Source organism: Nannobrachium achirus (assembly GCF_963921795.1).
Source record: "Nannobrachium achirus genome assembly, chromosome: 17".
Taxonomy (NCBI): domain Eukaryota; kingdom Metazoa; phylum Chordata; class Actinopteri; order Myctophiformes; family Myctophidae; genus Nannobrachium; species Nannobrachium achirus.
This window is the reverse complement of record NC_137824.1, coordinates 45,819,428-45,833,799: the sequence shown is the minus strand read 5'-3', so window position 1 is coordinate 45,833,799 and position 14,372 is coordinate 45,819,428. Positions and strand designations below refer to the sequence as shown.

Sequence of the window (14,372 nt, the reverse complement as noted above, 5' to 3'; positions counted from 1 at the left end):
AGTGAAGTGATATTGATGTACTGATATTGATAAATTCCAAATATTATCAAATTATCTCGCGGCACCCCTGGACTGGTATCACGGCACCCCAGGGTGCCACGTCACCCACTTTGAAAACCCCTGCCCTAGTATATGTGGTTGACTGGAGTCCCTCAGGGCTCTATACTAGTGTCTGTCTTCTGTTATGGACACTTTATTTGTTAGTTATATATTTTTTTTTACCACCGTTTACCGTTGCTCTGTATTGTTGATGCTTCTTGTTCGGTTATTTCGTTATCTTTTTGCATTGTATTGCTGTACACAATAGTACTCCCCCCCCTTACTCTTTACCTGTATCTTTGTAACCTTAACTACTGTACCGTCTCCCCGGGGGAGAGTAGAAGAAGAAGAAGAAGAGAGAAATACAATAAAAGAAATGTTTGTAGGAAAGGTTCAATAAAAAGGTTATTTACTCCTCAACCTCATCCCCAAATGTACCTTGTTGACCATGAGTGATAATGTAATTACTCCACCTACCATCTCTTTAATGTGGGTCTTCTCCAGTGCATCCCATATCTGGGCATCGGAATATTGAGACCATGGATCTAAATTGGTCCTGTTGGGAAAACAATTCAGCCATGAATCATCTTTAGAAAGAAAGAAAAAAGAAAACACATTTCACCAGCAGCCATCCCAGCTATCTAGCTGACCAGCATATCCCACCTATCTACAGTAGCTAACCAGATAACCTGAAGCATGGATCAATATGCACATATAAGCAAAGGTACTTGTGCATAAAGCTGCCTCACGCTACAGAAACAGTAGATAGACTCCTACCCTATGGGCCTCATGACTCGGCATGGCTTAATACCACTACTTACTGCATACAGTAGGCGCCGGAGGGGGGTTCAGAAGGGTCTATTGGGGGACACTATTGCAACTGACTGGTCTATTTATGTAAGTATTTCCCCAGAATGGCGCCCCACTGTCCCCATTGTGTTGCACTGCGTTGTTGTATTGGCTGCATGCTCTGCTTGAATGACCATTCTGTTGCTGGCTAGTGGCTATACGGAAATCGATCAACAAGGTGCCAGACAAGCTAATACACAACTGACTGACTGAACAGGGATCAGATTACTGCAGCACAATATATGGGGGAGCAAAGTTGTTCTTCTAACTTTCACTATGGAGTGGCCTAAGCTTGAATGTCCGTTATAGAAAGTCTGAAAACTACTTTAACATTTACAATCTGGTCTTCTTTATCCAGTGCTAATTAGTGCTTAGGCTATGGTTAGTTAATTAAATTCCAATTGGCTCCTTGTGCATTTCTTCGGAGCAACACCAAAGCCGGCAGTGTACATCATGATGATGTTATCGTGTGATCCTGGCCTCATTTCTGCTAAGCAGCAAGCTAAATATGCTCATCATAAGACCTTCGTTGCCCCAGACTGTATGACGGGGGCATTTGCAAATCGCGGGAGTCAACAGTCTGGCCACGTGAGACTAAGCGCCCAGTGGTCACCCCAGTGGTCATCGGTGGATTGATTGATTATTTTATTAGACAAAAGTGGAGAACATAAGTATAAGTATAGTCAATACATTAAAGAATGTAGTACAGTTCAAGTACAGTTAAAACACCCTTTTTACTCTCTTTTTTACGTCGCAAGTCCTAGGTAGGTATTCAACTCATGGTTACTCATGGTGGACTTACCTGACGGTGCCAATGAAGAGGACGGGCTCCTGTGGAATGATGGCCAGCTTGCTGCGCAGGTCCTCCAGCCCCATGTGGGCGATGTCGAGTCCATCCACCACGATGGAGCCTCCCGTCAGCTCCACCAGTCTGAACAGAGCCACGCCCAGAGACGACTTCCCTGTCAACACCGTTATGCAGACATGAAGACCAGAGAGTCAAAGAAGATGACGATTTAGGCCTGGATTATTTTATACTTTAGCTATTGAAAAATAGAAGATACTACTATCCTTAACACCTTCTAAGCCAAGGGGAGCCCCTTAATGTTAAAACCGTACTATATCGCACATCCCCCCAGGGACTCTCAGCCACGTCGCACATTCCCGGACTTTGTCTTTAAAACCGGAATAAAAGCTTTTGATCCGAAAATCGGCGATCGTCTAACCTTCCCTAGTCACCACTCGTGCACTGATGGCTCATGCAGACCGTGCATGAAGCAGAGGTGACGTCAGCGCCTCTCCTTCTCCAAGGCACCTTCCACCCATCCGTTTACTGTCTACACACTCAAGCTCCTCCTGCAGCCATGCTTGGGGCTATGCTAGCGAAACTTTTCAGGTCTGTTCTTCAGTCACACATGGACTATTTGCGGGGACATTTACGTGAAAGGATCGCGCACGCGAAACGCACGGGGACATCGACGATCGGCCAAAACCCCCATTCTATCCCAACGGAGATCGAGAAAATCATGGTGAGTTACTGGCCTGGGGGAAAAAAAAAGAAGAAAAAACAGCGGCGCTGTTCAAGATGGAGGGGCTGCGGGGTCATGTTTATAAACATAATATTATGTCTCAGATCACAATACAATAATAGAAATTTCACGGCTAATCTACCAACCCCCATTCTATTTCGGACTGCAACGTGTTAATTATGTATTGTTATTTTTCGCTGCTACAATGTTGAAGAACCAAAACCAAAGGATTTTACTATTCTTTACTGTACTTAGTATCCGTTCGCAAATACAGTGCGAAATAAAGCACTCTTTAATCACTTAAACCCTATACAACTATTTTCACTCTCTTTGCCAAAAATAGCTGATCTACAAGCACACAACATATTGCATTGGCATGTTTGTAGATCTGCTATTTTATGGCGAAAGCCTGCCTACTGTGACATGCCGGGAGTTAAATTTGAGTTACAAATGTTCGCTTAAAAATTACATATATTCAAAGATTTGCACAAATTTGCACGACTTTTCAAAAATAGCAGATCTACAAGCTTGCAGCGCGGCTGCGAACTTGTAGATCTTCTATTTTCCAAAGCAAAAGTATAAAATAATTAAGGCCCCTCCACCTTGGGCCCTAGTAACTCAGTCACACTTTTCCCCCCGTGTGACGCCCGTGGGTGTGGTTGCTGTTTATGTTTTGCGAATGGCTATTCTGTCCAGTAACTCCAGTTGGGGTCTGAAGATGAAACATAAAGGTGAAAGAATGGGAAGGCGTGGTCAAGTCATGGTGGTTCATTCGTACCTGAGCCGGTGCGGCCCACGATGCCAACCATCTCCTCGGGTTGGATGTCGAAGGACAGCTTCTTCAGCACCAGAGGCAGGTCGTCACGGTAACGCATCTCCACCTCCCGGAAGGAGATCCTTCCCTGGTGAGGCCAGCAGGGGGCAGGAGCGGACGTCTCTGGGCTCCGTCTGGGAGCCTCCCTCTCCAAACTCTGGGAGGAGGAGAAGAAGAGAGAGCGATAGAGGTCTGTGCCCTGACTTGGGGGCTGTCAAAACAATCATGCAATTTCACTTGACAATGAATCAATTGTCATACAAAAAAACTATTGCGATGGACAGTTTAATTGTGTTTTTTGGGGATGGGACTTGAAAATGACATTTGTCTTTGCCTTTGAGGCTTTTTACCATTAAGACCTGTGGCCGATTCTACAAATGCCTTCTAAATCAGTGGTTCATGTCAAAGACCCCCAAATGATATGCATTTGGCTGCAGACCCTCATCTGAAAATGTTTTGTGTTTTCTGAAAAACCTACTGTATGTTGCTGCATAGTTAAAGTCTAAAATGACAGATTATTTCCCAGTTTTAATGGGTTGAACAGAAATTGCACAATATTTAGCCCTTGGGTCCCTTCACTTTTCAGGGTTTAATCCGGTCGGGAGCGGAAACCACTTTACGTCATGTTGTAGTCCTAGACCTAGACGGACTACACTTTGGCCGGAACTATCAAACCGGAAAGTTTTAACCCAAAATATTCCCCTGCACTAAAGGACATACTTTTGGGGCCTACCTAATAACCCCCTTGATGCGGCGTAGTTTTGCTTTTGGAAAATTCGTTTGGTAAGCTATATGCATCTTTTAGTCCAACTCGTAGCAACTGGCAAGACTACACTAGGCTACTCGAGCATTTTAATAGGGATTGGGGAAACAATCCCTATTCCACAGTTAGCACTTCCACAGTTAGCACTACAATACATCACTGTTTGTGAGCACGTAGAGCAGCTATTTCCACTATTTTGGAAAAAGAATTATGAAAGATGTTCAACAGGTATATGCATCTATATGCTTATGCATCTTTCAGTCCAACTCGTAGCAACTGGCAAGACTACACTAGGCTACTCGAGTGATGTATCTCAAATAATTGCGTTTGGGAAAACCACTGTCTAATAATACATTGGTTTTCAGGCCGCGACCCCCAAAATAATCATATTTGAACTGGGGACCCCCCCACCCTGATAAGCACTAAGAGTTGAGGCATTACATATGTATAACACGGTTCTAATATTTAACAATTTGGTCAATGTTTATTTGACATTTTAGATTTAAAAGTGCTTAAATTGTCACTTTAGAAATGTGCATATACCCTCTATACACTTAAACTTTATGGTGTTTTTTTTTACTGTTGAGTGAGAAAACAATATTTTGCATTAAGCTAATCATCTGGGGACCCCCCCAAAATAATTTGGGGACCTCCCTGGGCGTCCCGACCCACAGGTTGAGAACCACTGATCTAATAAATGAGACAGGACAGGCTGTGAACAAACAGTTGCTCCCGTAGATCCCTTCCAACTGCCTGCAGGGTTAACAGAGTAATTCACAGATCCGCTCGTTCCAGGAGGAGCATCTCCTGGCAAGAACAAATTGATCGCCTTTTCCGGTCTGATGGCTGTTAGGCGAAAAATGCCCTGTCATGTGCCGTGAAGTGTGCACACACTCGCCTCCATCTGCTTCCTGCTGGGCTTAGCACACTCGCACGCACGCACACTGCTGTCCGAGACTGCCTTGAGCTTGAGTCCTACTCTAATCCATGTTATGTGTGCATTATGCGTGGCTATTGTTGCATCAAAAGTAGCAGATCCGTAAGCTCGGAACGTGGCGTGAAGCGACTCATTTCGAGCTTGTGGATCGCCTACTTTTGCCATTTTTGGAATTTGAATTCTGAAAAGTAACAGTTTTGGACATATGAGGTTTCCACCCGACAGAGACGAAGGATATACTATCCTTGATGGTAGCCAACCGTGCGTTTCATCCACAGGGATGCCATTGGCCGTGTTGCTTCCGGTGGTGTAAAGTAACATTAAGTACATTTACTTAAGTGCAATTTTGAGGTATTTTTACGTTACTGGTGTATTTCCAATTTTCAATACTTTTAGTTCCACTCCACTACATTTCAGAGGCAAATATTGTACTTTTACTCCACTACAATTATTTGAAAACTTTAGTTACTAGTTAGTTACTAGGTTTTAATTAGTATTACAAAACATTAACCACTTCAGCCCTGTATGTACATTTCGTCCATTTGAAAATAGCCGATCTACAAGCTCACAATGAGTCACATTGGGAGATGCTTGTAGATCTGCTATTGATTCCACCACTGTCTTCTTCTTACCTTTATATAATGATTGATCCGCTCGACAGATGTGAAGCGAGCCTCGGTCTCAGACAGCAGCCTCACGGTAAACTGGAACAAGCCGGTCAGCTGTGGCGAAGACAGATATGAACCACTTTTAAGCCTGGTTGACCTGGTTGACCGAAGTCCCTCAGCTCAGCTGTGAGCTTGTATATCTGCTTCTTTCAAACTTTTTGTACTTTTACTTTTTGTACATTTTGATGCCAATACTTTAGTACTTTTACTCAAGTAAATTTGTATTTCCGGACGTCTACTTGTAACAGAGTACTTCTACAATGCAGTATTGATACTTTTACTTAAGTAGAAAATGTCAGTACCTTTTAAAAGAATATACAGGGTCAACATTATTACAACAGTTTAAGCATCACATTTTAGTCCACATTTCCTCCACAATGCACAGCCACTGTGAATGTGAATGAACTGGACAGAAAATAACAGCACGCTGACAGAGGCGCAATGATCGATTCAGCACACACAAAGCACACGCAAAACACGGGTGACAGAGAAGAAAATTAATGAAATGGAAAGAAAATAACACCACGCAAACAATGATAAATAGATTAGATATTCCTCGTAAGTCAGACACCACGTTTCTTAACCGACACTGTCACTGTCAACCATTCCAAAAGTCATACGATTGGAAGTTATTTCTCTCCACAAACTCAGAGGAACGGGGAGGCGGGGGAAAAGGGTCGGTCTACTTGAATCGACGTGTGAAAGATAGGCAAGCGTTAATCATGAACCTCTCTCTCTCTCTCTCTCTCTCTCTCTCTTTCTCTATCTCCCTCTCTTTCTTTCTGTTGTTCTCTCCAGATCTCTGTCACTGTCATTATAGTTATTACAGTTTTCAAAAATAGCAGATCCATAAGCTCACAACATGTCACGATGCAACACATTGTGAGCTTGAACGGTAGATTCACTATTTTCTGCAAAGGTTTAACCAACTGGGGTTTAAGTGGTTAAGCCCTGTACGCTTACCGATCCACAAGCTCACGATGTGTTGCATCACAACGTGTTGTGATCTTATGGATCTGCTATTTTAGAGAATTGTTGACTATATAATGACAGTGACAGAGAGCCCGGAGAGAACAATAGAAAAAGAAAGAGAGAGAGGGAGAGAGAGAGAGGTTAATGATTAACACCCTCAAGCCCAATTACTACCAAACACTCTCCATCTAACTGCACGGCGACGCCTTACAATGAACGAGCCGTAAAAAATCGATCCAAATTTACAACCCAACGGGCAGATTTTGCTGATACGGTGCTTTTTCTTTTTTTTTTTTTTACTATGCATTGAATCAATTTCAATTCATAGCTCTCAGAGGCAAAGCCAGCCGCACCCCACGGCAATTCAACAGCGGATGGAATAATAAACACAGCATTACAAGAACTGCAATAAAGCCAATCCCAAAGAGAGCCAAACAAATAGGGAAGATGCATTCTTTTAGTGCTGGTCTGGGCATGCTGTTTTTTTAAAACCTTTATTTATGCAGGGACAAGCTTTTGCTTGGCACGCAACCACGCAAGCTCGTTTTGCTCGATCCTTTTTCCCTGAAATGCCACCCTGCTTTCATGTTTGTAAAGCTACGCTCACACTCGCGACGGCAACAACAACAGCAGCCTTCTGTTCTGTTTTGCCTGATGAGTACAGTTACGTGTCTTTATTCAAGGCCACCTTGAAAGTTATTATCCAGGGAGCAGAAAGTCCTTCCCGTTTTTCTGTCTTTTGAATAGTTAATGTGGGATTTCTAACAAGTAACATTCCAGTCACAAGCCCTCTTCTATAACCTTTACACTCCCTCCCCCATGCCACCCTTCTTGAATACGTGCATGTACTTTATATATCATCGCTGTCATCAAGAAACCTTGTACTGTATCTCCATATCATCATCTTATCTTTTCTTCATGAATGCTATTTTAAACTTCATCGTCATACAACAATGTCACGCAAAAGAAGCAAAAATCAGATCTACTAGCTCACAACCCGTTGCAATCGGACTGCTCGAAACATTCCTGAAATGTTTTGCACATTTCCACCTATAATGTAGTAGTACTAAGCCTTGCCGAGCCACAGGGCAGGAGCCAAACTCCTGTTTCCTTAGCGTGAGGCAGCTTGACGTACCAGTACTGGACATGACGCCAGTATGTCGTAGGGACTTACCCCCGATCCAACCCCTTGATGCTGAGTGCCTACGCTCCACACAAATGGAACACACTTCAGGACTCTCTGAAACCGGTTCGATTGGTCTCAAATCAATAGGGGCACTTGAGGACACGCTACTGCTTAGTGACTGCACACGTTTCATGTAATACAGTACTGTACCTATTTGCATCGGTGACGTTATAATATGGTTCAAATGTTTGTGATAAGCCTTTTCATTATATGAATCGTGTTTTATATGCTGTGATCAGGACGACCCAATGGGCTCCCCTGAATAAATAAAGGAAATAAAGGATTATTTTATGTCCAAAATAGGGATGCCAGGTTGAAAGTGCATACGTCTGTCTATGAGCTTTATAAATATTTATCCAATGAAAAGTATTAACAAAGAGCTTGAGACTAAATAATAACTCTGAGGAAGACGCAAGTGGAAACGTCAGTCACCCCTGCAAGATAATAAATACGTGCAGACCAGTCGAGTGCTCCAGTATTTTATTTGGGTCGACTTTTCTGAAGTGCCCAGGCATTATTCTTTCTGATTCAAGTTCTACCTGTTGAGCACCAAGCCCTTTTCTATTTAACTTGTTGTTTTTGTTCTTATTTAGGGAAGCCAATTCTTTTTTAACACAATTTCTCTCCCCAATGTAGTCGTCATGTCAATGAATTCCTCCCCACACACATTTCTGTGCCGTCACTGCTGTAGTATCCTACTGACTCAGCGCATCCTAGGAGACCCCAACGGGAAGACGTAGACTAGAGCAAGGGTTTTCAAAGTGGGTGACGGGGCACCCTGTGGTGCCGTGACGGCAGACCAGGGGTGCCGCGAGATAATTTGATAATATTTGGAATTTATTTGGACACTTTAGACAAAAACATTTAGTATCATTTTGAACTTGAAGTACAAAGTTATTTTCATTCAGTTCTAACCAAAATGGCTATTATCTCAACGTTTTCTTCACAACATAATCACTATCGTCACTGTCGGGCAGAAACCTCCTATCTCCGTGTTTCAAATGTGTACGTCTTTTGGTAAAGCAAAGCCCTGCTTCATCATACTGTCTGTAAGACTGTAAGACTGTCGCACGAAACTAGTGAAAACAGCCGATCTACAAGCACACAACGCCTCGCATCGCATGACGTTGTGTGCTTGTAGATCTGCTGTTTTCACTTGTTTAGTACATTTTATAGATGATAAATACAAAACGAACGGTTTTGGACATACCAGGTTTCCTCCCGACAACGACGATATGCTATAAATATAAGGTGCAACGGTTTGGACAAACACAAGATTTCCACCTGACCTGGTGACAGCGACAGAGTAGTTTGTAGTGTGTGTGTGTGTGTGTGTGTGTGTGTGTGTGTGTGTGTGTGTACCTGCACGGCGTACGATATGGCCAGGCCTGCGTAGGCCGGGGTGATCTGGTGCTGCATGAAGACGATGAGCAGAGCCACGGCCGTGATGAGAGTGATGCTGATGAGGTCCAGGCGGACGGCCAGCCAACGCATAGCGCAGCTGAAGAGGTAGTGGGACGCCTGGTTGGTGTCCAACAGCTCCTGGTACCTGGACGCAAAGACACAACACTCTCATATAGGGACTGGACGCAAAGACACAGCACTCTCATATAGGGACTGGACGCAATGACACAGCACTCTCATATAGGGACTGGACGCAAAGACACAGCACTCTCATATAGGGACTGGATGGAAAGACACTAGCACTCTCATATAGGGACTGGACTGAAAGACACTAGCACTCTCATATAGTAGGGGTGCAAACAGTTAATCAAACCAATCCACTTTATTGATTTTCGATTACTCTTTATAATCGATTAAGTAATCGATAATCGATAAAATGTTATACGATAATCGATCCCTATTTTGGGATGTATTATGTCACTGTAGGCGAAAAAAAGAAAAGAAAGAAATTACATTACAACGTTGTGTGCCGAATAGTGATGTACCGGAAGGAAAATTCTTGGCCGAAACTGAATAATGAATATAGGAAACACTTGGCCGAAAACCAAATACTGAATAGACGAATATGATTAATATATATGTACTGTATATAATCTATTTTTTATTACCAATTTATACCATTGCTGTCATTGCTGTACCTTTGTAGTAAAGCTACCTGATTATGGCAAAAGACATGATTACTTAAATAATAATCACCATTATGGTTCCATACTGGGGATTTTGAGAGATTATACTAGACCCCTATTCTTCACACTATTCGACTACAGTATTCAGCGTTAAAAACCATTCGGACGAAAACCGAAAATGCATTTTTAACGCTTTTCAGCCTAAAATATTCAACAAAGTATTTAGGGTTTAAGTGAAATTTGCCCTTTCATGACTTTTCTTTAACATACACGCCAAGTCTTGTTTTTTTACTACCATTTGAGACGTTTTGTAAATATGAAATAAATATTTTGAGTGTTTCCTGAGCAATCTAATTCCATTTCTAAATTAAAAAAAAATGTCAAAATGACCTGTTCAGTCATGCGTGTGTTAAGACACTATCTCACTGTGTCTCTGTGACCACAAATAGGGAACAGATAGATAACCGCTTATCCGTGGGTAAGGTATCTCTAGGAAAACGGTTTGTTGTGCTGACCTCTGGAGGAAGTCATCTCCTCTTCCATAGGCGTGGATGGTGGAGAGCCCCTGCAGGCTGCTGGTGAGGTGCGAGGTGAAGGGCGACTGGCTGATGTTCTCCAGGCGCTTCAGCTCTCGGATCAGAATCCTGCATGAGAAGTGGAGACAGAATGTGGTGCGCTGAGCTAAAAAGATGTGAGTGAGCGCACACCGCGCACGCTGTCAAGAAGACGTCTCATTCTTTATGTCAGTCACGCCTACCTGCACCGACAACAAAGGCCGGTGTTGTTTTTTAAAAGCTGTTACAAGTTATTTAAATGGCCTTCTTTGCATTCAAAAAGTGGTTTTCATTACACAACATAACAATGTCTATACTTTTTATACATTTTGTCAGAAATGCTATTTCATAATTCAGTTATTTCTTAAGCCTTTATTAGAGGCAGTGGAGAGAGACAGGGACATGCGGAGAGCGAGAGAGTAGCAGATGGTCAGGCCGTCCGGGAATCGAACCAGGGACATTTCTGCACCCATGTGGTAGATGCCACACGACTTGGCTATCAGGACGCCCCAGAATTCTGTCCTTTTTTAGGTTTACCAAAAGCAAAGATAAATACATTAAAAAAAAAAATGTTACATGAACTATTACTACTTCCAGTTCCTTCCTACTTACACAATCTCCACTTTTCTGGGAAGAGTTCAGCCATTCTAGCTGAAGTGCAAGGCACCGCAGAGAGGAATGAGGCCATGGAAAAGGCATTAACTCCGATGATGGTGCGGTTGTGTGCCAGCCCAGTGGACAATGATGACAGGGGGAGCAGGCAGGGGACAGGAGGTAATTCTGTCGAGGACAGAGCTGCCATTTCCTGGCAGGGAGCACTGGCCATTTTCTGGCCTGCGCCGCACGCACGCAACGTCTGATTTATGTGTGATATTACGAGCTTATGAGCACCGTCACCCCGCAGACACACGATACGCTGGGCAGCCAGGGAGAGAGGCCGCCAGACCAGACCTCCAGTTAGGGATGGGACGATAAGCGATATTATAGTTTATCGTGATAAAAAAACACTCGCGATAATCGTATCGTGGAGATTTAATTTATCGTGATGTCATCCTCCGTCATGCAATGGGATCAATTCACCTTTTATTTGCCGAGCTGCATATCCGGTACCTCTTAAACCCTCCATAATTGGTAAAAGTACTTAATAATATACGTACTTGATACAGTCTTGTTTTCAAATGTCTTGTCAAATGTCTTTGCCAAAAAATAGCTGATCCACAAGCTCACAATGCGAGAGCTTGTAGATCTGCTATTTTTTGGCAAATGTTCCGCCCCGGGATAATGGATTTTGATTATCGCGATAATATCGTAAATCGCGATTTCTTTGGTCACAATAATCGTGATGTGACATTTTCATATCGTCCCATCCCTACCTCCAGTCCACAGGGAAGTGAGAGAGGGACAGAGAGAGAGGGAGAGGGAGGGGGCTTATTGACAAAAGGTGTTGTGGCTTTCTACTTTTAGACACAACGGATAGGATGGATGATGCAATGAGACCAACAATCGTCCCCATGAATCATCGCCTGTTTTCTCATAAAAAGTAGAGGAGAGAGGAGGAGAGAGAGAACATGACTCTTCCTAGCCGCTCTGAGGCTGCTTGTGTGTCCCACTGTTTATGCCCCAGGCAGTTCCGCTTCACCCGCTGACTAAAAAGCCGCTTTTATAGGAGCAGGTGATTCCACCAGAAAATCCACTTCGGTGGAACATACGTGACTTATTCTAATGCAGCTGGGACCTCAACTTTGCATGACATTTGATCCTTTGTCGAGATGACTGACATGAGGGCTACTGATGCGAGGGTGTGTTTGTGGGGGGTGACGTCATCATTACCTTTTGGAAAATAGACGAATATTGTCTCAACTTGCACTGATACGCACGATCAGTCTGTACACTGCAATGAGTCTGTGTCATTTCTTGCCACGTGCCTCCACTGTTTACTGTTCCACTGACTTAAACCCTTATCTTTCTTCACTGTTCTTCCTCTTTCAGTGGTGTAGAGTACTAAAGTAGATTTACTTAAGTACTTTACTTAAGTACAACTTTGAGGTATTTGTACTCTACTCGAGTATTTCCAATTTCCAATACTTTTACTTCTATCCCACTACATCTCGAATCCAAATATTGTTCTTTTACTCCACTACATTTATTTGAAAACTTTAGTTACTATTTACTTTGCAGATATAAATTATTATAAAATAAAACATAATCCACTTTACGTCTTTAGCCCTATTTTATATCGAGGCTATTTGAAAATACGCGATCTACAGTACAAGATCACAACACATCGCATTGCAATGTGTTATGAGCTTGTAGATCTGCTATTTTCATATATTCTGTACTTTTACTTTTGGTACTTTAAGTACATTTTGATTAAGTACATGATGAGTAATTCTATATTGCAGTATTGACACTTTTAGTTAAGTAAAATTGTACTTTTTCCTCCACTGCCAATTATTCACAAAAACATAAGCAATACGCATCAATACTCTATGACATGGGTCTTCAACAGGGGGTCTGGGACCCCTAGGGGGTCCTCAGAGTTACTACAGGGGGTCTTCCAAATCTTTGAGTTTTTTATATTTAACCACTTGAACTCTAGTATCCATATTCTGAGAACTTTAGCTAAAAATATCAGATCTACAAGCTCACAACACCTCACGCTGCAAGGCGTTGCCGGGCTGCTCAGCCCAGATAAGAGCAGCAGGTAAAAGCATTAAGTATAGAGGCATGAAACTCATAAGCGTAACACACAACACTGACCTGGCGACGCGGTTGACGATGCAGAGGAAGGCTCCCAGGGGCACGATGGAGAGCAGGAACCAGGGGAAGACGATGCCCAACATGCCCAGGCAGAAGAGGACCAGCGTGAGGTTCTGGAGCAGCATCTCCGCCTGCATGGTCAGACGCACGTCCACTGTTGGCAGGAGAGGTGATCAGTGAGGTGGAGAAAGCCCACGGTCAAATACATATAACAGGGGTCTTCAACAGGGGGTCCTCAGAGCTACTACAGGGGGTCCTCCAAATCTTTGTGTGATAAGAACTTTATTTTTTCTACACTATCCACTTTTTTCTGCCTTATTCTGTGTGGAACATTAGCCAAGAATAGCCGATCTACAAGCTCACAACGCCTCGCAGCGCCAGGCGTTGTGAGCTTGTAGATCTGCTATTCTTGGCAAAGAGGTTTGGTGTATAGTGAAAAGAAAAGCATACCAAGTATTGACGGTTCAAGTCGTTCAATGTCTAAATATACACATTAAACCAACAACCTACACTGATGATATTGCTTTCAAACAAGTCTAAGCTGTCTCAGGAATCTATGGAAATGTTTAATCTGCAACACAATTTTATACAATACGGTCCCTGCTTTATCTCTCCCTCAGCTAAGGGGTCCTTTGCCTGAAAACGTTGAAGACCCCTGACATATAATTCTAAGGGTCCTTGACATTAAAAACACCACAGATAAAGAAACATAGGTTTCTCCATTAGGACATTTTTAGGTGTTTTTCAGGTCTCTGTTTCAATATTTTTTTTATTTATTATGAGGAAGACCTCACAAGCATACACAAGACTCCACTTGACACTACATCACAAACTTAACAATAGACCATGGACAGAAAACAAAACAAAAATAATAATAATAATTAAATCATAAGGTAATTAACACCAGGTACAATAATAATCACCCCTATAATACTACCACCACCCTCTCTCCCATATCTCTGCCGTTTTTCAGGTCTAGCGTTTGAGCACTTTTCCCACCACTGCTCACCTTCATCCATGTCTCTGGAGAAGCGGGTGAGGATGCGGCCCAGTGGCGTCGTGTCGAAGAAATGCATGGGACTGAGGAGGAGCCGCCGGAACAGCTGGTCATGGAGCACCGAGGCAGCCTTCACCGTGCACTGTCACCACACACACACACACACACACACACACACACACGCACACACACGCACACACACACGCACAAATGA

At 43.0% G+C, this 14,372-nt stretch overlaps 1 protein-coding gene across 1 annotated transcript in view; it reads right to left on the bottom strand.

Annotated features, from left to right (window-relative positions):
• LOC308302066 (ATP-binding cassette sub-family C member 5) overlaps positions 1–14,372 on the bottom strand; it is a 55,783-nt gene that overhangs the window by 7,406 nt on the left and 34,005 nt on the right. The window contains exons 19-26 of the mRNA XM_080746248.1: positions 14,171–14,300; positions 13,162–13,315; positions 10,363–10,491; positions 9,120–9,306; positions 5,564–5,653; positions 3,196–3,388; positions 1,691–1,850; positions 517–595 (exon numbers count right to left, since the gene is read on the bottom strand). Of these exons, the coding sequence (XP_080602374.1) occupies positions 517–595; positions 1,691–1,850; positions 3,196–3,388; positions 5,564–5,653; positions 9,120–9,306; positions 10,363–10,491; positions 13,162–13,315; positions 14,171–14,300 (1,122 nt within the window). The remainder of the gene's footprint in view (positions 1–516; positions 596–1,690; positions 1,851–3,195; positions 3,389–5,563; positions 5,654–9,119; positions 9,307–10,362; positions 10,492–13,161; positions 13,316–14,170; positions 14,301–14,372) is intronic.